The sequence below is a fragment of the Caenorhabditis elegans genome, chromosome I, assembly GCF_000002985.6.
Source record: "Caenorhabditis elegans chromosome I".
NCBI lineage: Eukaryota > Metazoa > Nematoda > Chromadorea > Rhabditida > Rhabditidae > Caenorhabditis > Caenorhabditis elegans.
The window spans coordinates 419675-443652 of record NC_003279.8 but is presented as its reverse complement, the minus strand read 5'-3'; the positions used below and the strand labels follow the sequence as shown (position 1 = coordinate 443652).

At 37.0% G+C, this 23978-nt stretch overlaps 1 protein-coding gene across 1 annotated transcript; it reads right to left on the bottom strand.

The window, feature by feature from the left end:
* Window positions 1-19939: 19939 nt before the first annotated feature.
* C07F11.2 (BTB domain-containing protein) lies at window positions 19940-22731 on the bottom strand. Its single transcript, NM_058331.5, has 7 exons — window positions 22621-22731; window positions 22432-22554; window positions 21471-22088; window positions 21160-21360; window positions 20965-21114; window positions 20760-20914; window positions 19940-20152 (listed from the first exon to the last, which is right to left on the bottom strand). Exons 1-7 carry the CDS (start codon window positions 22717-22719, stop codon window positions 20002-20004), a joined length of 1497 nt encoding a protein of 498 aa, NP_490732.2. The 5' UTR covers window positions 22720-22731; the 3' UTR covers window positions 19940-20001.
* Between the last annotated feature and the right edge of the window lie 1247 nt (window positions 22732-23978).

The window sequence follows — 23978 nt, the reverse complement described above, 5'->3', positions numbered from 1 at the left end:
AAATTATAATAATTCAAGTGCGCTCCATCGAACATTGAAATCTTGGAGGGAATTCAAATTGGAATTTTATGCAATTTGAGACTTTCCCATGGGATTTGCAATTAAAAAAGAAAATCTTATACAAAAAATATAGGAAATTTAAAAAAAAATTGTTTACTATTAAAGCAATTTCCCCACTGGCGCTAGTTTTGCCGCATCGAATCGAAGAATTGACAACAATCAAGGAGTGAGAAATGGAATAAATGAAAACCGTTTGGCAGCAGCAAACCGGGTATTCTCTGTATGACAAGTATGCGGAATATCATTATAATGGAATGGATCAGGTGGTGGTGGTTGTTGTAGAGGGGGAGGAGGAGACGGGTGAATGGTCAGTTGGGTGTCTAGGGGGTGGACAACACCCTGAACAACACGGAGACACCCGGGAGGGCAGAAGGGGGCGGGGTTTTGAAGTGTTTAGGAAGATGTTGGCTCGGACCGGGTGCTGCCGAAAAATTAAAAAAAGGGATTTTCGAATTGAAAAGTAACAAGACATCAGCTTTTTTACGTGGCCTAGAAACATTAAAAAATCGGCCACTGTCAGATCTTTCTAGAATTTGCTGACGATCGACTTGAAAGGGGGTTCTATAGTTCCTCAGAGCAGAAATGTTTCTAACTCACTTTATGAGGGTGGCAGAGTTAACTCTAGAGTTTTCATTATGCATATATCTACGATTTGGCGAGTTCTACGTCCAGGCTATCCCATTACGGTTTGATCTACAAAAAATGCGGGAATTTTTTTCCAGAACAATTGTGACGTCAGCACACTCTTAACCATGCGAAATCAGTTGAGATGTCTGCGTCTCAACTCCCGCATTTTTCGTAGATCAAAGCGAAATGGGACTTTCTGACTCCGCGTGTCCAGAACTAATAAATAGATTTCAAAATTATTTTTTGAGTTTTTCTTTCGAAAATCTTGAACTCGATAATTGCCGAATTATCGAATTGCCGAACTTCGACTTCGATTGTCGCCCAGTCGTGCTTCAAACCATAGTGAAAGCTTTTCGCGACGAGACCCAAGAAACCAAATAAACCGTTCCACTTACGACAGATATAAATCTTCAGAAATTTTTCAAATATGCCTACAATTTGAATGGGAAAACTTCAAATTTTTCGCAATCATACAGCTTCACATTTTAACGATAAAACTTGACATCAAGGTTATTGCCAAGACATGCCCGCGGTAGCCAATATATTATATTAGCAATGGTCCGGAAGCGATTGTTATCACTATTGCGTGATTAACAAGACAAAATGCGAATTAGCACACGGGCGAGGGCAACCACTTGTGGTGGTGCCGTTTGACACACACACAAACCACCGACACGTCGGAAGTAGCCGTTTTGATGTGTGTGTGGGGACCGGACGACAACAAGACGAAGAAAACGACGATGATGACAAGACGACGAAGCGATTATCGGAAGTGTGGTGTCAGATGCAATCCACTCGAATTATCCATCACTTTATGAGAGAAGTGATGTTTATGTGTGTGTAACGCGCACATTTTAGCGATAGACATGAAAAACGACGGAAACCGTTCAGCTGGCAGATGCTTCGGGCTCTCGGCGGGAAGTGTGAAAATCAACCGAGAAACTAAATAGGGAAGTGGCCACATCACTCCGAGTAGTTTCCGGCTCAATTTCACACAAACTGTTTCAGACTTACTCAGACGGGCAGCAATCGAAAATTTGGCATTTTGGCAATTCGGCAATTATTGAGTTCAAAAATGTTGTCTTATGGACTGTAACCGGGCCTAGGCTTAGCTGGGTAAAGCAGGCCAGAATAAGTCAGAACTGCAAAAAAAAAACAGAAAACCTTTGGCCAAAACCGGAGCAATGTAAAAAAGCTGTGCTAGTCAAATAAAAAACGGAGCAACTTAAAGTAAAACTATACTCACAGAGTTAAACGGTTACTATGATAGGAAACATTTCTAGGTTCTCGAAACAAAATAGGATAATCACAACTGCTCAAAAATTTTAGGTAAATCATACAAAAAGAGAATACCCAAAACAAGTGCGATAATTACAGCAAAATATCTCATATCTCCCGCCAAAAACGAAGGGTTATAGAGTCTTCCCGAGAGCAGAGCAGACCTCATACGTAATTGGCTCTCTCTCTCTCAATGACGGCACTTCTCCAATTAACCCAGGGACCATCTCATGACCCAAATTTTACGACTTGTTTGACCACCTTTTTATAGGTGTAACGAGCAGAACGGGCCACAGAAAAAACAACAATTGAGGTTGCTCTGTATCAATGTGGATTGCGCAATTAATGTAGCAGACACCTATTCATGCAAAGGCTGGAAACCCCTCACTAGAATCGGTAACAGACTGAATATAAATCAGGGGTGGGCGGCAATTTTTTTCGGCAAAAAATTGCCGGAATTGAAATCGGCTAGAATTTTCGGCAAATTGTGGTTTTGCACATTTTTTTTGAAGCTTCAGAATTTAAATTTTATCGGCAAAATTGTACGCATCCTATGAATGTTCCTACATTTATTTTGAATAGTAAAATAGTACGCTGATGTTTGCCGGTTTGCCGAAAATCAAGATTTCCGGCAATCCGGCAAATCGGCGAATTGCCGATTTGCCGTACTTGTCGGCAAAAAATGCCGAACGGCAATATCCGTCCACCCCTGAGCCAAATAGAGGTAATTGTATGCAAATTAATCTCTCTCCAATCAAATAGGCAACCAATTGAGAAAAAAACACCAAATTCACAGATGATCCCTCTCGGCTCATTGAGCACCATATGGTTGCAGTTGGAGGCGCCTAAGTGCCAAAAGTTGGATGTAAACGTAAAAAAGAGAGTAGTGAGTTTCCAAATAAATTCTTCGAATTCTTGAATTCTTCAAACAAATTGCCATCGAAAATCAAGTGAAGCGTGTCGGCCCCCCTCTGGAATATTCGATGATGAAGAGGAAGAAGACGGAGAAGAAGGCAACATTTTTAGAAAACTCCTGACCTTACAGGAGCCCCCGGCGGAGAACATCAAAGGATTGAGGTGCGAACGAGCGCAGTTGTTTTGTTGTGTACGGCATACGTTGACAATGTGTCTATGTGTATGCACAATGTGTTAATGGATACATATCTCATTCGAACACCTGCCGGGATCCGAATAAATGCCATCCGGTTTGAGGGGGGATCTTGGATTGGTTAATTATTCGGAAAAAAATTGCGGATTTGTTGTTTTCTTCTCACAAAAAATAAATTCCTCAAAAAATAGAATTTGACGTAACTCTGACTATTTCAAGATTAAAATGTTTCAGAAAAACTCATTTTAAAGAGATTTCCAAAAATTCTAGAAAAATACGAATTGTTCACTTTTTTTTGGAGATGAAATTCGAAATTTTCAAAGCAGTCAAATTTCTGAGAACCGTTTTTTCAACACAAAAAACACGCAGAGAAAACTAGGTGAAAACCTAAATGTTTCAAGAACTCGAATTTCAAGAAATTCCAACGATTTCAAAACTAGACAACTATAGCGAACAAATCGAGGCAATATGAAATTTGTTTGATCTACAAAAAAATGCGGAAAATTTTCCCAAAAAATGTGCCGTCAGCAAGTCTTAACCCTGCAAAATCAGTTGCGAGCTCTGCGTCAGAGTTCCCGCGATTTTTGTAGATCAACGTCGATTAAACTGGTATGGGACACTCTGACACTACGTGGAATTTGAAAAACTAAGTCATTCAAAAAATGTTCCACATTTTAAAATTCATAAAAAGGCAATTTCAAAACGTAAAAAAATTATAGAAAACTTGGCCACCGATTTTTTATAAAGGCTACAAAATTCCGAAAGTCCTACTAGGTCAAAATGTGCTTTAAAATTTAGAATCGAATTTTGTAAAACATTAAAATGTTCCAATCAGGATACTGAAAAATTGAACAAACTCCGAAAAATTATATTTTTTCGGTGAAGAGTCGAATTCCAAGAATCCTAAAATCTGTCAGATCAAGACAAAATTTGACAAGAAAATTGGACCAAAAACATCTGCCAGCCAACCAAATAGCATTTCGACAAACATGGTGCAAGACTGTATCGAATGGACCACCACTCCTCATCGATATTGCGTATGTGCACAAATCGGGTCAAGTGGGAAGTCTCGGCCACCGCGGGTTCCCCTCCCAATTCCTTTCATTCATTTTTCTAATACCTGCTCTCAAGAAGGTGTGTCTTCTGGCGGGTTTTCGTCTTTGTTCTAACAGCTCCATGGTTATTGGGGGAACATTCACTAATGGAGTGGATCAACCAATTCCCATAGAGTATTCTCTAATTAGCAGAAAACGAGATAAGCGGAACTTTTTGACAAGAAAATTGGGCGGTGATCCAAATCTTGTTGTATTATGACAACAATAACAACTCATATCTCGGCTAGTAGTACACATTGTTTTGACGGGTAATTATTACCGCGGGGGACCCTTTCGGTAGGACTTATGTACAGAAAAAAGTATACAGGACAGAAAATTTTAGAACTTTTCAATCGATCTCAAACGGTGCAGATCAATTTGTGAAGGTTCAGAAAATTAGGTCCTTGCAAAATAGTCCTTAGGAGGCCACGTGGTGACAGAGTGTATCCTTTCGGCTTGATCTACGTAGATCTACAAAAAATGCGGGAGTTGAGACGCAGAGTTCTCAACTGATTTTGCATGGTTAAGAGCGCGCTTACGTCACATTTTGAAGGGCATAACACTCCAGCATTTTTTGTCGATCAAACCGTATTGGGACAGCCTGACACTACGTGGGAGGCCTATTATTTGAGCTGGCTTCATATCAAGTCGTCAAGAATTGGAATACGGAAAAAAAGCAGAACGGATTCATATTATTAACCAATATTCAGAGAAAGAGTAGTCTTTTGAACTTTACCACGGAATTTTCTAAAAATTTTGTAGCAACAGTATCTAAATACAACATCTAAATACTATTAGAAACTATTGGAAAATATTCAAAATTCAGAATTTCTTCGCGTAACTTCAACTTATTTTATCTGAACCGAATATCTCAAACGTTACATAGCAGTAGGGCTTCCATGGTAGACAGGCGCGGTTTCTGAGCCTGATGCCTGCCTGAAATCTGCCTGCCTCAGGCCTGTCTGAATTTACAAATTTTTAATTTTCTCATTTTTATCAATTTGATAAAAATCGAATTAATTCGTATGTTTTGGCACAAGGCACGGATTGAGGCGAGAGGCAGGCGGAGGCCGCCTTAACGTCAGACGACAGGCACACAGGCAACCTACATAGAAGCCCTAGAAATCGATAAATAGTCACTGAATTCAAATCAAAAAAATTGTGAGCCAATCTCCAAAGAGATGAATAAATTTGACTGCCGAGCCGAGGAGGCCAGTGAACACTTTGAGGAGGTGCCACATGTTGGATCTCCGAAGAGACAGAAGCCTCCTGAGCACATTGTGTGCTGCGTGCTCACAAAAAGTTTACGCGATTGATGAGTGGGGGGGGGGGGGGGTGGCTGCGAGAACCCAGCGAAACCGCACGACGGACGCTATAAATCTGTGGACGCGATAGCCCTCACAAATTAACATTTCCATAGAGGAGGAGCTCGAGATCGAACGCGGAGATTACGAAAATAACTAGCGTCCTGGGGATGGAATCAAGTTGAGTGAGCACCATTTCGAAGAATCAAGATAACAAAACGAAACTGGACCAGTACCATTCTTGAGTTATATGCAAATTTCCAAGGATTCTTATTAGAAACATATGGAGTGCACAGACATGTTTTCCAATTTCCCCCTAATCGCCTAATCCCAACTACTCATCCAATTCTCTACAGTAATCCCTACGAAAAACCGTTCAGCAAACACGGTAACCCGACACCCGAGAAGCAGTAAGCGGGGAGGTTTTCTGATAAGACTACTTGTCATCTCAAGTACTCTTCACAGTTATGTGACAGTTAAGGTAAACACAGGTACCATTCGAGATGGAAAAGATGATACATTGATTACTGTAACAGCTTCTTTTTAGGAAAAGTAGTATCGTATTGGCCCAAAAATAAAGTTATTTTTTACAAAATTTCCGAATTCGGTGGAGGGGTGGGCGGTAGACGATTTTTTCCGGCAAATTAGCAAATTGCCGGATTTTAAATTTTCCGGCGAATCGGCAAACCGGCAACTGAAAAAGTTTTTGGCAAATGGTGCTTGTGCACATTTTTTTGGAAATTTCAGAATTTCAATTTTAATTGGCAAACAGGCACAGTGCTTCCGTCTCATAAACAATTCCTCTAAACACTTCCGGCAACGGCAAACCGGCAAATTGCCGAAAATGAAAAATTCTGGCAAATCGGCGAACCGGCAAGTTGCCGAAAATGAAAATTTCTGGCAAATCGGCGAACCGGTAATTCGCCGATTTGCCAAATTTGCCGACAAAAAAATTAACGAATTGCTGGAAAATTTCCGTTTTTTTTCCATCTTTAAAGGCGCACAGCCCAAACAAAATTTTGAATTGTTTCGAAAAACAAGTAAACAATTGCTTTGCCTCTTTTTCTTCTTCCGTTCATATCCTCTCTCTCTCTCTCTCTCATTTTTTCAATAAAAGGTTAATTAGGTAGTCGCAGTCAGCGGAGAGAGTACGATTGGTTCCATATGTCGGTAATTGCTATCTGTGTCGCCTTCCGAATGAAAAAGCTCGTCGGGAAAAAGAGTGGGGAAAAGGTGTGGCACAGGATGATGTGTGTGTATACAAACGAAAAACAATTTCCATCATCATTTTTGGCAACAATATGAGAAGCCAGGGAGGATTCGATGACATTGGAATAAACTATTTTTCGGTTGTTTATTGCCTTTCGACCCCCCAACAGCCTTTCAAATGTTGACCAGATTGGAAAGAGTACTGGGAAATGTGTTTCGGAAGGAAGGAGCGGACCCAATGGAGGCTCGCAATGTTTTCAGTGGCTGGAAACTGAGAATTTGAAAAACAAAACTAATTTTCAATTGCCAAGCATGTAAAGTATTTTGGAAATCGATGAAAATTCAATTTTTGTTTCAAATTAGAAAAGTGAGATTAACACAGTATTGATAAAATGGAAGAAGTTAATAATTTCCGAAATTTTGAATTAATTTATTGGAGCGTGATGCGAGCCAAAATTCCGAAAACTCTCAAAAAAATGAGTTTTTTGCAAAGAACGAAACCTTGACTTTCACTTTTAGAGGATAAATTATGGAAAATTCAGAAACTGAACAATCTGTCGCTTTATCGAAAACTATCTCGAATAATCTGAAATTCAGAGCAACCACAGAATAAAAAAATCGAGAGAAAATAATAATAATAATAATATATCCTTTAAAAACGCAATATTTCAGTTTTGATGAACTCTGGTATTTCTAAGTCGAGAACTTCGAAACCAATCAGCAATTTGCTCCGCCCACTTTTCCTACCAATCAGACAGAGTAGGCGGAGTTTGAAAACGTTGATTGGCTCAAAAATGGTCGTGATTTCAGTGTCGAAAGATTATTTTGGATCATTTGAATAAAAATCCCCAATTCTACTAAATAAATAAAAATTAATTTCTAATAAGAAAATCACGATAACAGTAATTATCAACATCCTACCAACAACTCGAAAAATAACATGCTTCAAATTTTTTTTTCTCAAAAATAAGGTAACTAATAGGTATAGCCAAAAAAACCAACAAAGTATTCACACCTCAGTCAGTTCCGCTCCAATCTTCTTTTCTCCGTAACAAAGAAAAGGTCGTAATGTGATGTGACACCATTCTTCAAGAAGAAAAAGGCAAAATACAAAAAAAAAAACGTAAGTTTGTTGTGGGTGGCTAATGTGCATTTGCCCTCACCCAGCAACAAATACACACACGCATACGCATTGAACTTTAATTATTTTTGTATAATACGGCCCATTTTGTGAGTCACAAATGTGGCGACAATGACCATGAGGGAGAAGACTAGAGAGGCAGAGAATTTGAGGGAAAAAGACCGTGGATTTGATAAATTGCAGCTCATTTTCCTTCTTTTTAGAAACAAAGAGAGAGAGAGAGAGAGAGAGAGAGAGAGAAAGAGAGGAAAATGATGGCGGCGCCCGGGGGCCCTCGTCAGTGATTGATGAGCCCTTGTTATTGGTCAGATGGGACGACTTGTTGCAACAGAATGTTGAAATTGAAGTGTTAAGACTTCATGGATTCAGAATCAGCATTGGAAAATATGTTTGAAAGAAAAATTGGGATTTAAAATGTTTTATTAAAAATCGAAAATTGTAGTTTTTTTTAATTGAAAATTTAAAAACTTGGTTTAAATTTAAATTTTCTTGTTCTACGAGAAAACTTCAATTTACAGAAAAAAAAATGTAGGAAAATCGAAGAATAGTTTTTAACTACATTTTACACCTATATTGTTCTACTCTGACAGCGGTTTTATAAAACGTTGTTCAAATATGAAATTTTGACCAGCCTTTAATAAAATCACTTTTTTTTTGTAATTTCCTATGGCAATATCAAGTAAAACGACTTGATTTTCCAGATTTTATGAGCAAAAAATTCAGTGTTTTGAGTATTTTTAGTGCGATTTCAGCAATTTTTACGAATTTTTTGTCGAAATTTGTTTTTTATGAATGCCAATGCTGTTTATAGTTTTAAAAATTAACAATTCAACTCAGAGATTTTTTAAAATTTATTTTAACTTTTTAAAACATAAAATTTTGTTAACACTGTATTAAAAAAACATTCCTATTGATTTTAAAAAAATCTAATACTTTAACAACTTCGATTAGTAACTTCAAAACGAACATTAGAGGAATTACTACTGGAAAAAAGGCGCAAAAAGGAAATGACCTTATCAGGTAACCTTATCAACCAAAAAGAAAAAATAACCACTTATCAGTGACACGAGCCAATTTGCACCAAATTTGACGAACAAATAGATGACTAATCGCCAGGCCAAATTGATTGGTAACAGATGGAAAATTGGAAGTGAAGTGAGGAGATGAAGAAGAAACAAGGATGAATTACTCATTCTTTCAATCTCTAAGTATCGCTGAATTGATGACAACTAGCTGATTGATGACTTTGAGGCAACGCTTGCAAGACATAACATGATAAGGAAGAATGGATCACGATTTTTTGAAAATTTTAGAAATTAAATTTTAGGGTTTTTTGTCAATTTTGGTGGAAAAGTACGTGTGTGAAAATTTGACAAAATCTTAAAATTATTTGTTAACTTTCTGAACATTCGTCGTCGAAAAAATTCATTTTGAAGGGAAAACTGAACAGCGAAAGTTTCAATTTTATGAAAAATCAGGAAAAATTGTAGAAAAATGGGAAAAGACGAGGAATTCTTCAGAAAATATGTCCAGGAAATAATTTTTCTTAATAGAGCAATAACCCGATTTTTCGAATATCAAAAAATCGACACCCCGTAAAAGATTTTGCACTAAGTTTCGAAGTTATGAAAAATCTCCTGAATCGTTCTTTTTTTTTTTTTGAGAAAAAAGCCCCAAAAAATTTTTACCGATTTTTTTTGAGGCAAACCAAAAACTAGTAAATCAAAATTTTTCAGCTAATTTAAACAGAATTTCTTGAAAAAATACTCCGGTTTTATCAAAAATTCAAAACATCGCAATAGTTGTTAAATTGAAAAATTCTCTAAATTATAATTATAATTAGGCATAATCGGTCGGTTATAAATATAAAATTTCAAGAACCTTAAGGAAAAGTATTACAAAACTACACAGTTAATTCCCCCTGAATCGATTATGTAGATTTAGGCGGACACTGATTGCGTTGTTTGGAGAATGGAGAGAACATGCGAATAACAGGGTGTGTTAGTGGATAGAGATATAGAAAAGAAAAGATGCAACTTATTTTTCTCTCTTTCTTGGGGAGGAATATGGCAGGAAAAGTATGTGTGTGTGTGTGTGTTCAAAAGGGCGACAGTTGGTTGACCACCACCACACACACACACGTATCAACTGCTAGAAACTGAACAACTGACACTTGAATGACTCAATTCAAACGGTGTGTAGGATTTATTGGGAGTGCAGAGTAATTGAGAGAAATAGTTATCACGTCTTGGCGGAGGCCACTTTTTCGACAGTTAGAATGACAATGGGCATACCTCGCCCAAATTTTGGCTTCTATCTGACTAGGGAACCGTCAGAAGGTGCCCATCGGACTTGCATATGAGACCTATGCCATTCGATAGCCCATGTCTTGAAACGGTTACTCCTAAAGAAACGGTTACTCCTTTTTAGCTGCGAATCTCCAGAGCCAAGCTCACGGCGAGCTCTCAAAGATCCTAAAATAGCACTGCAACGAAGCATTGACGGGCCAATTTTCCAAATTCACTTTGGTAGATCATATCTGCGCGGATAATTTTTTGTACAGAAAAGTGCTCAACTAATAAATTGTTGATCTTTTTGTAAAGAACAAGTTTGTAGTTGAAAGTTTTTATCAAAAAAATTGTTGTTTCAGATAGAAGCGCGTTTTTTTTTACGGAATGACATGTACCGGTCAATTTTTTCGAAACTTTGAACCACCATAAAAAATTTTGAAAAAAGTTTTTAAAAAATTCATTACGAAATTCGTTCATTTGAGCCCATTTTGAGTATATACATTCAAAATTGTCATCTCTTAGATCGATTCCAAGATTTGACCGGTACATGTCATTCCGTCGAAAAGGTGGCAAATAAGTATTAAACATCTTAAAATTCAGCGGAAAAAATAGACAGAATGGCTAACTCCATGAACCTACAATTCGAAGCAAAACTCTGAGAAATGATCGAAAATCGACATGAATGAACTGTTTGTCGACCTAATATAGAATGCAATACGGGTGGGATTAACACAACGCCAAGTTGTTTTATGCCTTTCGTCGTGTGCTGCTTTCCTCCTTCCACCAGCCTGTCAATTATAGGAATAGCAAATAGTGTCCCATTTCGATTGAACACTTTGTTGCCAAAAGTTGTGTGGTTGGATTATAGAATGGGGGAAGTGGGTGAACAAGTACAAAAGCCGTGAGACTAAATGGTAGAATTGAGGGCAAGACCGACCTGTTTGGTTCATTTAGGTATTAATGGTAATTAAAATGTATTTTGACTTTACTTTACGTGGGAAAATGAGGAAGGGGAAAGGATTTTGTTGAGAGAATTTCAGAAATATATACTATGTATAGTACTCTGAAAAATACAGAATTTTTGTTTGACTTACAAGGGAAGTCTTTGAGGGGGTCCGTAAATTTGGGGTTCTCATGCTAAAATTCCTACAGAAGAGTGTTAGTTATGATCTCTCCAAAAAATTTAGCTGCCCCGGTCAAGTTTCAGCAAAGTTATGACGTTTTGAAAGTTAAAAACACCATTGAAATCCACTGTCTTACCATGCAGTCCACGCAAATCTCAGCTTGCGTGACCACCGAAAATGTGACACCCACCACATTGAGTTGAAAATTGTCCTCGGTGGCCGAGTTGGGAGTGCGCGCGTCTGATAATATTTAAGGTTTGGTTCGATTCCTTCTATTTTTGAAATATTTTTGTAAGTTGAATAAAGTTTTAAACAACTCATTCAAACATTTTTGCGCATTTTTAAAGTGATTTTATTCTTATTCGGGAACCTAGAATCATTGTCCGCACTTTTTGGAAATTTTTATTTTTTTCATTTTTTTCTCAAAATTTCTTGATCAACTCCAAGCAAAAATAGGAAATTTTTTATTTTTGTAAAAATGTATGAAATTGCTATTTTATTGTTCAGAAATGTATGAAACGTACATTACACAAGTTTTAACTCTCTATTCGCAAGTAAACCGTCGAAATGATCTACATCTCACGAACTTTGTGCAAAATATTTAACCAACTTTGAAGTTGCATAACTTCGTTGAGATAAATTATTTTGAAAAATGATCAACTAACAAAATGTTTGTTGAAAAACTTTGATTTTTTTGCTTGGAGTTGATCAAGAAATTTTGAGCAAAAATGAAAAAAATAAAAATTTCCAAAAAGTGCGGACAATGATTCTAGGTTCCCGAATAAGAATAAAATCACTTTAAAAATGCGCAAAAATGTTTGGAGAGATCATAACTAACACTCTTCTGTAGGAATTTTAGCATGAAAACCCCAAATCTACGGACCCCCTCAAAGACTTCCCTTGTTAGTAGATTTACTAGATGTTGATCAATTTTGCATTTTTGCAGGGGTTAACGTCAATAGAAAAGTTTCAGCACTTAAAAAATTAAGAATTGAAAAGTAATAATTCAATTGTAATTACAATTGTTTTGAGTATTGTTGGGGTAATTTTCTTGTCAATCTACAAAAAAAATTGTGATCTCTCTTTAACGGAATCTTTTATGGATAACTCGAAAATCTCCAAATTTCAAAAAATTTGGATTGCCGCCCACGTGAATCTTCATAGTCAGGTAGAAACATCACACCTTCTGTTCCGAAAATCTGTTGTAGCAGAATAGTGTGAAGTTCTCACAGATGTGCAAGGCAACACATCTGTAATTTGATAGGGGTAAAACTGTGTGCGAACAGATGACTCTCTGAAGATTTTTTGTATCTTATTAAACTGTTGAGGTATATAATGTTGAAGGGAATCGGAAATTGAAAATTTTCGATTTCTAAAAAGTATCAAAACTTCCTCGATCCCTTCCAAAATTTTCAACATTTTATAAAATATGGAGTGACATTGCACGTCTTAAAGTACATTATCCAATAGTTTAGCTATTATTAATTTTAACACAGAAGCACATATTTCTACGAAATTAAAAAATTTGCTGCTGAAAACCGTGGCGACTTCTAGTAGGTTCACTAAATTTCCCTCGACTACTCATTTCAAATTCATTAAAAAAGTGGGTAAAAAGGACGGAAGGAGAATGACGGAAATTGATGTTTGGAGGGCGAAATCGAGTTCAGAGTAGGGTTTTCATGATAGGCAGGCGCCGATTCAGGGCCTGACGCCTGCCTGAAACCTGCCTGCCTCACCTTCTTTTCTGCATTTTGACGTGAATTTTCAAATTTCAAAAGTTGAAAATCAAATTAAAAATGAAAAAATAATTTCACGTAGCATAAACCGTGTTTTTAGCATAAACCGGCAAAAGGCAGGCGGAGGCTGCCTTCAGGTCAGGCAGGCAGCCATTTTAACGCATACATGCAAGCCCTAGGTCACAGGCATTTTTTCGTAGGTGAATCATGTTCAGCTCAATTACAACAGTTCAATTACTTTACCAAGTGAAATAAGGTGTTATGCATATTCTTGCAAAAACTATTACTGTTTACTACTTAGTTACAAATAAAAAGTAAATATATTGCCGATTAAAAAAGGGGTGCGACAATTCAACCGATTTGGTGTGATGGGTCGTCGACGACAGACAGACCCGATAATCGCCTTTGACGGAGTGGTGAAAATACCGGTCCACCATGGGAACAAACGGTCCGGAAATGAGGGGAAAATCGGGGAACTTTTCGAATTTCAAGGAAAAACACGGCTGGTTTCTTTTTTTTTTTGAACATCAGATTTCTCATTTTCTGCAGTAGGGCTTCCATGGTAAGCAGGCGGGGTTTCACGGCCTGACGCCTGCCTGAATCCTTTTTTGTACTTGTGCGTAAATTTTCAATTTTAAATTTTCTCATTTCTATCAATTTGATGAAAACCAAATCAAGAATTGCAAAAAAAGTTCGCATATGTTTCAGCACATAGATTGAGGTAGGCAGGCGGAGGTCGTCTTAAGGTTTGGCAAGCTTTTTGACGCCTACATGGAAGCCCTATTCTGAAGAAATTTTTTTCGCAATGAATTCAGTAACTAAAATTTAGATTACCAAAATAAAAGTTCTTAAAAATTCAATTAATTAGCTCAAAAAACCAAGATGTGTGCAGCAATTCGGGAATTGCCGATTTTTTCAAATTTACGATATTCGGCATTTTTGCCAATGAATTGTTTGTCAATTTGATAGTTATTGAGCTCAAATAATAAAACAAACAAATTTTAAGTAATACATGTTTTTTGGCAAAGAAATATAATTTTTTCTCTCAAAATCATAAAAATCTGAAGAAATTTCAGTTTTGCCGAATTCGAAAGTATTAGATAATCGGCGCTTTCCGACTTTTTCGGTAACTACGGAACAGTTAAGAAATAGGCTCCACCCATATATTGGTTTTCAAAATTTTAAAATTTTAGAAATTGATTGCCAATTCTGAAAGCTTGTGCTCAAAGCCATTGAAAATATGGGCATATATAGCAAATGGCGTACATAGTAGCATTAATACTAAATGGATTACGACATCAACGTGTCAACCATCTGACACCGCCTGTTTTCCGTTTCTCTTTCACTGTTTCACAAAGCCGAAGAGGTCAGGGGAAGAGAGAGACCGGTTTTCAGCACAGAGTGATAAATGATAAACGGACAAGTGTGAAGGAAGACATTCATCACTCGACTGTCATCGCAGAGAAGAGGGAGGCCATCATCATCATCATCACAAAAGGGAGAAAATCCCATTTTGCGGATAAATTATGGCTTGATCGTTAGGAATCGAAGGAGAAAACCTAACGATTCGATGGAAATTAACGGGCACCGCGGCACTCAGAACGTTATCGTGCCGAACGATCAAAAAAGGTTGACATGGCGGGAAACTTCAGAGTGTTCAAAGGGCGGGGAGAAAGAACATCGTTAAGGTTCATGGCATTTTTGCCTATTTTGAAAACCAGAATCTCTAGGAACAACAAAGTCATAATTCAAATGCCGCAATTATTTTTCGGCATTTGAAAAAAAACAAAAAAAAGCAACAAAAAAAGTTTCCCGTTATTCTTAGGCTTCGGCTTAGGCTGAGGCTTACGCTTAGGCTTAGGCTGAGGCTTATGCTCAGTCGTAGGCTTAGACTTAGACTAAGGCTTCGGCTTACAAGGGAAGTGAAAAAATGGGTCCCCGGGCTTGGCATGCCATAGTAATTTTTCGATAAAAGAGTGAAAATAATGATCACTCCGAAAAATTTAGCTGCCCCGGTCCAGTTTCAGCAAAGTTATGACGTTTTGGAAGTGGATAAAACACCTTTTTGAAATTTTTCCAAAATTTTAACAAACATTTTTTTTTTCTAAAAAGAGGAAAAAATAATTTGTAAATGATTTAAAACAGTGAAAAAAATATGCCATGCAAGTTTTAGCTCAAAACTCTCAAAAAAAACCCACAAATTAATCTACAAGAAAACGTACTTTTTGGAATTTTGCTCAAGATATGTAGATCAAGCAATGATATGTAGATCAAGCTGGCAAAAAATTGCCCAAAAAAGCAACAGATCCCAACTACAGACAAAAGGGTTTGCGAGGTTGGAAAGGGGAGAGCGTGGAAAGTTTCTAATAAACTTTTCAAAATTCGGCATCAGTCGTAAAAAAACCAAGTTAGGTCAGATATTCGGAAACAAGACAACTTTCGCTTGCTATGGGAATCGGAAGAAAAGTGTGGTTACAACTAAATGATGGAAATTCAAAACTCTCAATACTTGAGAAAAATGTAGTGGCAGTTCAAACTTTGGAAAAAAATCGTTTTTTTCAGCTAAATGCTGTTCTAAATCGGCAAATCACGACTCTCGGACTAACTGAATTTTGTTCTTATTAACTTATCGTTAATTCGGGCGACATTTTATTAAAAATTAAATTGCGAAATTTGGTAATTTTTGACTTTCACTACTTCGACTTTGAATGTAGGTTTTCTACAAAAAACCAAGAAAAAAACAGCTCCTTAGTTGAAGGAAATGGAATAACCCGTTTTTGGAGAAAGAATCGAATGGCAAGTAGTCGTTTGCATATAACCTTCACAAGAAGCGTATCGTAACCGAACAATAACGCCACGGATGGGAAGGGGAAGAATCCGCTACAAATAAATCAACTAAGAAAGAGGATGCAATACAGAGGATTTGAGGAGAAAGCCGAATTCAAATCGTTTTCGGGTCGAAAGACTGTATATAGAAGGTGATGGAAAATCAACTCAGAAATTTTCAGCGGTTAGGGAGTTTAGGAATTTCGCTTCAAAAATACGGAGCCTGGGCTCGGCACGACAAATATTTTCGTTTTTTTGGATTTCTGGTGATAGTAGTGAGATCTTTCGTTGCGAGGCCCGTGAAAACAATTTAAAATCCTACTTTTCCTAAGTTACTCAAGCTTAGTAGCTTTCGATAATTTGACAACTTAAGAAAAAACGAAAATCCACATTTTTCAGGAAAAAAACTGCCGAAAAATGTGAACTACATCACGTCGTGTCAGGCTGTCTCATTGAACACACACATCATAGCCTGATCTACAAAAAATGCGGGAATATTTTTCCAGAAAATTGTGACGTCAGCACGCTCTTAGCCATGCGAATCAGATGAGATGTCTGCGTCTTAACTCCCGCATTTTTTGAAGATCAAAAAGACATTTTGACTACACGTGCTATAGCAGTTCTCTTTTTTTGCGAATAAGAGTCAATACAAATTTAAAAATCGAAAAAAGCCCCTCAAAACTACAACTCAAATTACCAAAATGTTACGAAACATTCTGGCCGTAGAAGATGTTCCAAAAAGTCGTAAATGTCTCATTATTCGGGTGTCGCCGCACCAAAATTATGCTTCTGGCGACTTTTCATCGTCCAATTTCATCTCCCGCCTGCTCTCTTCATATCTTTTGGAGCTATCTTGCTCACGCAATGTGCTTGCTCTCAACTCATTTGCAGCTCCCCAGAGCTCTGGAGACAAAAGAATGAGCTGAAGAGCCAGGCGAACGTCATCACGGAAATTGAAACTTTCTCGTGTGAGTCACTTTTTCGGATTTTAGCATACGTGGAAAACTGGTTGATTCTCAAGGTACTGGGTCAAAATTTGAAACAAAAAATTCCAGCCAGACCAGATGAAGCCACATAGTTTGCAGTTTTCATAGAATAGGTTTTCAAAAACGACCGAGTTGCCTGGAATACTCCAAAACTCGAGCTGCTCAATTTCTTCAATTTCTGGAGTGACCAGAAGTGCAAAGGCACGACCTCCTTCTTCCCGACAAATGTGATTTGATTCAAAGTAGTCCGGCCACCGAATGAAGAACTTCTACTAGTAGTAGCAGTAGTAGTGGATACGAAAAAGAGCAAATTTAGCATTTTTTCTGAGCAAGTTTTCATTCGAATCTGGAAGAATTGAAGGAGAAATGGATAAACGAATTTTAATCGTGAATAGTTTTGAAAATGATTTTTCGAAAATTTAGGCAATTTTTTTCTCAAAAAATTTGCTTTTTTTCGCTTTTTTATAAAATAAACTGAAAAATCCTATTTTTTCAGGTCAACTTTTTCGAGAAAACGCTTAAAATTTGCAAAATTTGATGTTATTCGATTTTCCAGGTTTCCAGGCTTTTCCAGGTTTTTGGCAAACAAGGTGTTTCGTTTTTGAAATAAAAGTTTTTTTGGATTCAGTCCTGAACTTTTATTGTGAATTTTCATAATTGTTTTAATTAGAAAATACACTTGTTGAAAATTAAATAAAGGTTTTTTGGTTTCTTATAATTACAAAAAATTTGAAGAAAACGATTTTTAAAAATAATTATTTTCAAACAAATTGTTTTTAAAATGAAAATGCACCGAAAAATATAAAATTTACCGTATTTCTTCTATTAATATGACCTCCCTATTAGACTTGCACTCCCTATTAGTATTGCTCCTTGAACACCCTCCGAAAATTAGTATTGCACTCCCAATTAGTGTTGCACTCCCTAATAGTCTTGCGTCTACTTTTTTTTTGGTACAAAATCACCTCACTAATTTTGAGATTTTAACAACATTTTTTGCCTACTGTGCAACAATTTTTGGAAAAATTTCTATGAAATTGAAGTAATTACACCTTTTTGTTGCAATTACAATCAAATTTTCTGAATTTTCACACAAGGTTCGAGTTTTTTCAGAAAAAAAAATAGTAAGCTCACAGTCAGAAAAATGTTCTGAAAATTAGTATTGCACTCCCTAATAGTCTTGCACTCCCTATTAGTATTGCAAGCGGGAAGACCATCGAAAAATAGTATTGCAGCCATATTGATAGAAGAAATACGGTAACCATTTTAAATGTGCGTTTTTTTTTGTTGGAAAATCGTTTCAGCTAAAAATTAAGAAATTTATGGAAAAATATTTATTTAAAGCCTACAACACCGGTCCTGCCAGACGGTTGTAAAGATAACGGCGGTGTCTGTGCACTTTTTCAAAAGGAGGAAAAAGTACGAATCTAAATAATTATACAGATGTATAATTAGTGTGAATTCGAGTTGAAATGACATTTTCCCGATGGAAAGTTCAAAATTTCAGAAGAAGAGAATTTGGAAATTATAGGGTTTACTCGGAAAATAATTTTTGGTCAACAACTGCATTGCGTGACAACTACTTACATAAGTGAGAACATTTTTCATGAACAGGGACGAATATTTTGAAGAAAAAACTCGGAAAATTGGTTTTTTTCGCATTTTTTTTCGTTTAAAAAATGTAAAAAAAGCACCGACATTTTTAAATATAGTTTTCTTCGAGTTTTATTTTCAATCATTTTTCAAAATAAATATTACGAAAAATAAATGTATTATTCAAATATGTTGCGCAATATATATAATTATTTATTTGTCTATTTCTCTTCTTTAAGTTAAATAAACTCAAATTCAATACGCATTGTCAAAATTTTGTCTTCCAAATTTACAATTTACAGATATTAAAATGTATAGATTTTTTGAATAACTAGAAAAATTTTCTTATTTTTTCTCAAAAAACCCCATGGGTTCGGTTTTTGAGAAATTTGAAAAAAAAACTCATCATTTTTATAAATTATGTATTTTTTAATTAACAGAAATTTTTCAAACAAAAAACGTTTAAAGTAGACAACTAACCTATTAATAACAAACAATAACAAACCACTATCGTTATAATAACTGTTCTCACCCGCCCGGCGGTGTACTCCTTCCTAATTACAGTGTTGACAAAGGAGTCAAGGTCTCTACAACACACTACTTTCAATTAATTCGAGAGATTTTGTAAAGCGCGCTCTATCGAACAATTACACCCACAACAATAGGACGACACACAGGAAACAAACTGTAGTAGTTGTATTGAAGGAAAGAAAATCTTCACAATGGAAAAAGGTGCTAACTAACTTTAGGCGGTGACTTTTTGAGTTTTTGACACACTTTTTTCTTTTTGAAACGGAAAACCGAACAATGAACGCTGAATTTTTAGCGTTTTTTAGTCGGGGGGTGACAGAGATTTCTTCTTTGCCCGAAAAAATATGAAAAGGGGGAAAGAAGAATCCTCTTGAGAAATCGAAGCATAACTATACTCCACGCGACGAAATGTGTATTTCAACATGCCGGGATTAACTTTTTTCACTTCATTTTCGCGACGGACGGACCAAATGATTATTTTTTATCAGAGAGTTGATGGATGACAGCTTGGAATTTACTGGGAACAACGGAGAAATGAAGTTTGAAAAGTGTATGATATTGTTTTTCAAAGCACAATTCTTAAAGATTAATTTTCATCTCCCGTGAGTCCTGGGTCAGAAAAGCCGATTAATTTCGAAAATGGAAACATGTTGAAAAGGAAATGAAATCAAAAAGCAATGAAAATGAGGAACAAAAGAGCCCCATCCTTGTGCTCTTTTGCTCATTACTCGCCCCATCCGCGAAGCTTTGCCGTAATTAGATGCACCCCATTGGATGATGAGCAGTGAAGGGCAATATGGAAAATGAAAAATATTATATATAAACTGGAAAAGTTTCCATCTACAGCATATAATATATCTGGAGAAAAGAGCTCCAAAAGTGTACTCTAAATGAGATTGCAGCACTACTACTTCCCATTTTGCACTTCGTTGCACTCTTTATTTGATAAATGTGTGGAAAAGCAGGGATAAAAGACAAAAAGGCGCGGCTGATTTTGGAGTTAGTCGTGTGGAAAATCGGGTAAAAAAAAAGAAAAAAGCATTCATTTTTAAAAATGAGAAAGAAAACAGAGGAAAAAAGTAACACGATAATATTATTGATTAGTTAAGTCGAACGAAATATCAAATGATTCGGCGGTCGGCAAAACGCGAACTCTTGCTTTTTGGTCACGAAACGTAACACATTGCTCGATGAGCTCCACGAGATTCCGATCGGCAAGCGTTCGCATTCTTTTATCCAGGTTTCTGGAAATTACAAATGTAATTTTTAAATAGCTAATCCCACTCTAAAATTACAAATACGTGACCGAGCTTTTTGAAATCGTATTTAATGAATTTCGCATCAACAGTTCACTCAAAAATTAAATTTTTTCGGCAAACTGTCGTGTTTCCAATTTTGACAGATTCGGAAACCCTGCAATTCGAAAAAAAAACAAAGAAAACTTTTGGCGGATTATGGTTTTGCAGCGGCAAATTCTTTTTTTTTTCAGTTTTTCGGTCACATTATTAACCTCAAGTTTTAGATTTTTGGAAAAAAAGAATTTTTAACGGTGCACACCAGGGGTGTGCGGCAAATCTCAAAATTTGCCGAACTCGGCAAATTCGGCAAATCTATTTTTCCAATATTTGCCGAACACGACAAATTCGGCAAATTTGCCGTGCTTGACAAACTCGAAAAAATTTGATATTTTTTAATGTTTTTGGAGCACCAAAACTACTGAATTCTTTACACACTGCTGGTTTATGAATAAGTTTTTCGAAATTTGCCGAGCTCGGCTAATTCGGCAAATCTACTTTTTTGAAATTTGCCGTGCTCGGCAAATTCGGCAAATTTGCCGCACACCCTACTCACTTAAACTCTTCCTGATCCAAAAGTGTGTCAGCATCCACAAACTCGTGCGTTCGATTCGCCAACTCCGTCAAGGTCATCGACTTCATAACAGGCAAGTTGAATACAATCGAGTTGAAAAGCAAATCCAACAGGAGACAAGTTCCAATGTCTTTTTTCTAGAAAATATTTCGATTAGATTTTTATATTTTTTTGAACAGAAGCCTACCGAATTCAGCTCACTGCACAAATACCTCTCACAAGCTCTTTTGAGAACTGGCAAGTCATTGAGCTCCGCATCAATCAGGAAATCCACAAAATCCTCGACATATTCCATTTCGGGAAGGACTACTTTGTTGAAGTATAGATTTGCTAGCATCTAAAAAATTAAGCTTTTATGGACGATATTTTAAAGGAGACCTACATCGTGGACATGCTCCTTATCACTCTTATCACATTCAAAATGAGGCTCCTCTCCATCGTCTTCCTCATCATCGGAGCCACCTTCTCCATCATCTTCTTCATTGTCTTCACAATCTTCCCCTTCAGAATCATCCTCGGTTCGACTGTCACACATGAACGATAGACGACGTTGCTCGCAAGATTCACAGCAGCTAACGAGGATCTGGAAAAAATACTTCATGTAACAAACTTGTTGGGTCCACACTTATATGTATATAGCCTATTGAACTGCCTCAATCTCAAAGTTTTAGGCATTAAAAATAAAAACCTTACCCTCTTGAACATATGATCATCCAACACAGATTCATGTTGATTCTCCCTGAACTGAGAAATCAACGAAGCTCTTCTCGATCCACCATCATCCTCCTTCAACATCTCTCGTTTATCACACAGCTTCTCCCGTTCCTCATCCAATATCATTTGTACTTTACTCTCATACTTCGTCTTCTCTTTATCACTTAACACTCTTCGCTCGATTCTTCCATTCCTTTTCCGTGATCGCCTTTTCCATACCTTACTGTTAACTCTCGCATTGTAATTTGCCGTTAGAAATGATGCTCGAGGAGTTGGAGATATTGCATCCAAATAGGTTGATGGTTCGAAAAGTCGTGTCTCCATATTTATAATTATGGAGATTTTGATGATATTCTCCACGTTCTCTTTCAAATACTTCGACACACATTCTCGATCTGCATCCGTTATCTCACAACCAGAGCCCTTTTGCATTTTTATAGTCTTTGCTTCTTTCTGACCTGCGGGAAGGCTTCCCAACGTTGCTGTGGATGTTTTCTCTAGAGCCCCCACCTCGGCCATAACGTTCACCTCATTTACAGGACCATCTACCAGGTAAAGGTCAACTGCCACGTAGTCCACTTCTTCGTCTTCTTCGTTCTGAAAATTGAAATTGGAGAAGTGAAACTTCTCAGTGCTCAATTAATGAAAACCGAGCCGCGACACTGTGTAAATCGACCGCGGACGTGGCCGACTCTTACATTTAAAAATATGATATTTTTGAGGTCATTAGGAGTCTAGTTTTTTATTTAAAAAAATGCTCCTCCCTTTTTAACTTCACTTGTCGGCTTTTGCTGTTTGGCCGAGAAAATAAAAAATTCTGTCAGGGCGACTCACAGTTTCAGATTTTTGGTGGCCGAGTTTTTCAGTCCGCGGCCACGTGTTTTCGAAAAGCAAGCAGACGCTTTCGTGCCTGCCTACCTCAAAAAAAAACAAGCCTTACCATTTCAGAAGTGGCATGAATTCGAATATTCCATTGAAACGAAATAAGTTGGTGGACTGTCGCGAATTTCGGAGAAATCGATAAAATCGTCGCCTCGCCGTCCGCAGTTTTTCGCGTTTTTAACTGAAAATTATCATTAATCGATTTTTTAAGAGCTGGCCGAACTTTCTATTTTTCTAGGCCGCTTACCTTAGTGGTCCATGTATAGCAAAATGAAATGTTCGGCGCGGTCGATGACGTGGAAGATCCCGATATTGACGGTGACGAAGGTATGGAGGATATACTCATTTGCAGCCCTGGAAGAGAGATTTCTAGGTTTTCAGTGACGTCTTCTGACAAAAATGAGAAGAAAAAGTAATGGCCGAATATTTATTTTTCTAGGCCACAAAAATATTTCAAACAAGCCTTGGTCAGCTAAGTCTAGGCTATGTAATTTACATTGTTTGAACTTGTTACTTTTCCCAAAAGACGCCAAAAAATTATAAGAGTGTGGCCGAGTTTACTATTTCCACGTGGCGTAATCTCCGACTGGGAGAAAATGCAACAAAATCACAAAAAGTCTTAAAAAAAGCGATTTCTCATAAGAAATTGAGAAAAGGAATTGTAAGTCACAAGTGACGTCACATGGAAAAAATGGTCAAAAAATAGTGGCCGAGTTTTTGTTTTTTAGGCCACAAATTCCTTTCCCAAAAAAGATCTCGGAAAAAATTTCAAGTGGCCTAGAAAATTTTCCACTTTTTTTGGAAAATTATTTCTATTTGGATTTCAAAGCCATTTATTTTATTTTTAAAAATATATTTCTAAAACCGAAAGGTGTCGAAAAAATATATGAGAGTGGCTTTTTTTTACGGCCATGGTTTAAAAATCCGCAGAAATTTTTTTAGATTGGGTGGAGATAAACAATGGTTTTAAAAAACTAGGCCACGTACCAAAAAACTAAAAAAATGTGATTTCGCGTGAAAACTCGGCCACTGAAATTTTTCTCGGCCACGTCGCACTTTTACGCAAGTCGGAAGTCGGCTATAATGAGAGATCTGGTCGTGAATAGAGAAAACTCGGTCATTTTAAAAACTTGCGACACCTGGCAACTATTACAACGTGGCCGCGCAAAGAGAAAACTCGGCCACCAAAATTTTTGCACGGTCAAGTCGCTAAATTTTCCAAATTTCCAGCAAATATCAAAATCTAGAAAACTTTTTTCCACCGAAAAAAACATTGTGTGAAATGTCAGTTCCAGTGAGAGGGCACGGACATTAAAATGCAAAGCAGGAATTAGTGAAGCGAATAGTGAACAAATTGACGACAGGAAAATGGAAGAGACACACATAATTTATGTATGTTGACTGACTCTGGAAAAAAAGAGATCATCCCTTCACCTATTTTGTGTTGCGGTGACCTTGTTTCAGCCGGGAATTTACTTGCAAAAAATTGTCAAAATAGAGACAAAACACGGGTAGGTAGGGATGCCTAGAAAATAAAACGTTTTTCATGTGGTGGTCGCAGAGATTCCTAGGCCACGTGTGACGTCACTCCTCTTCCACGCGCTC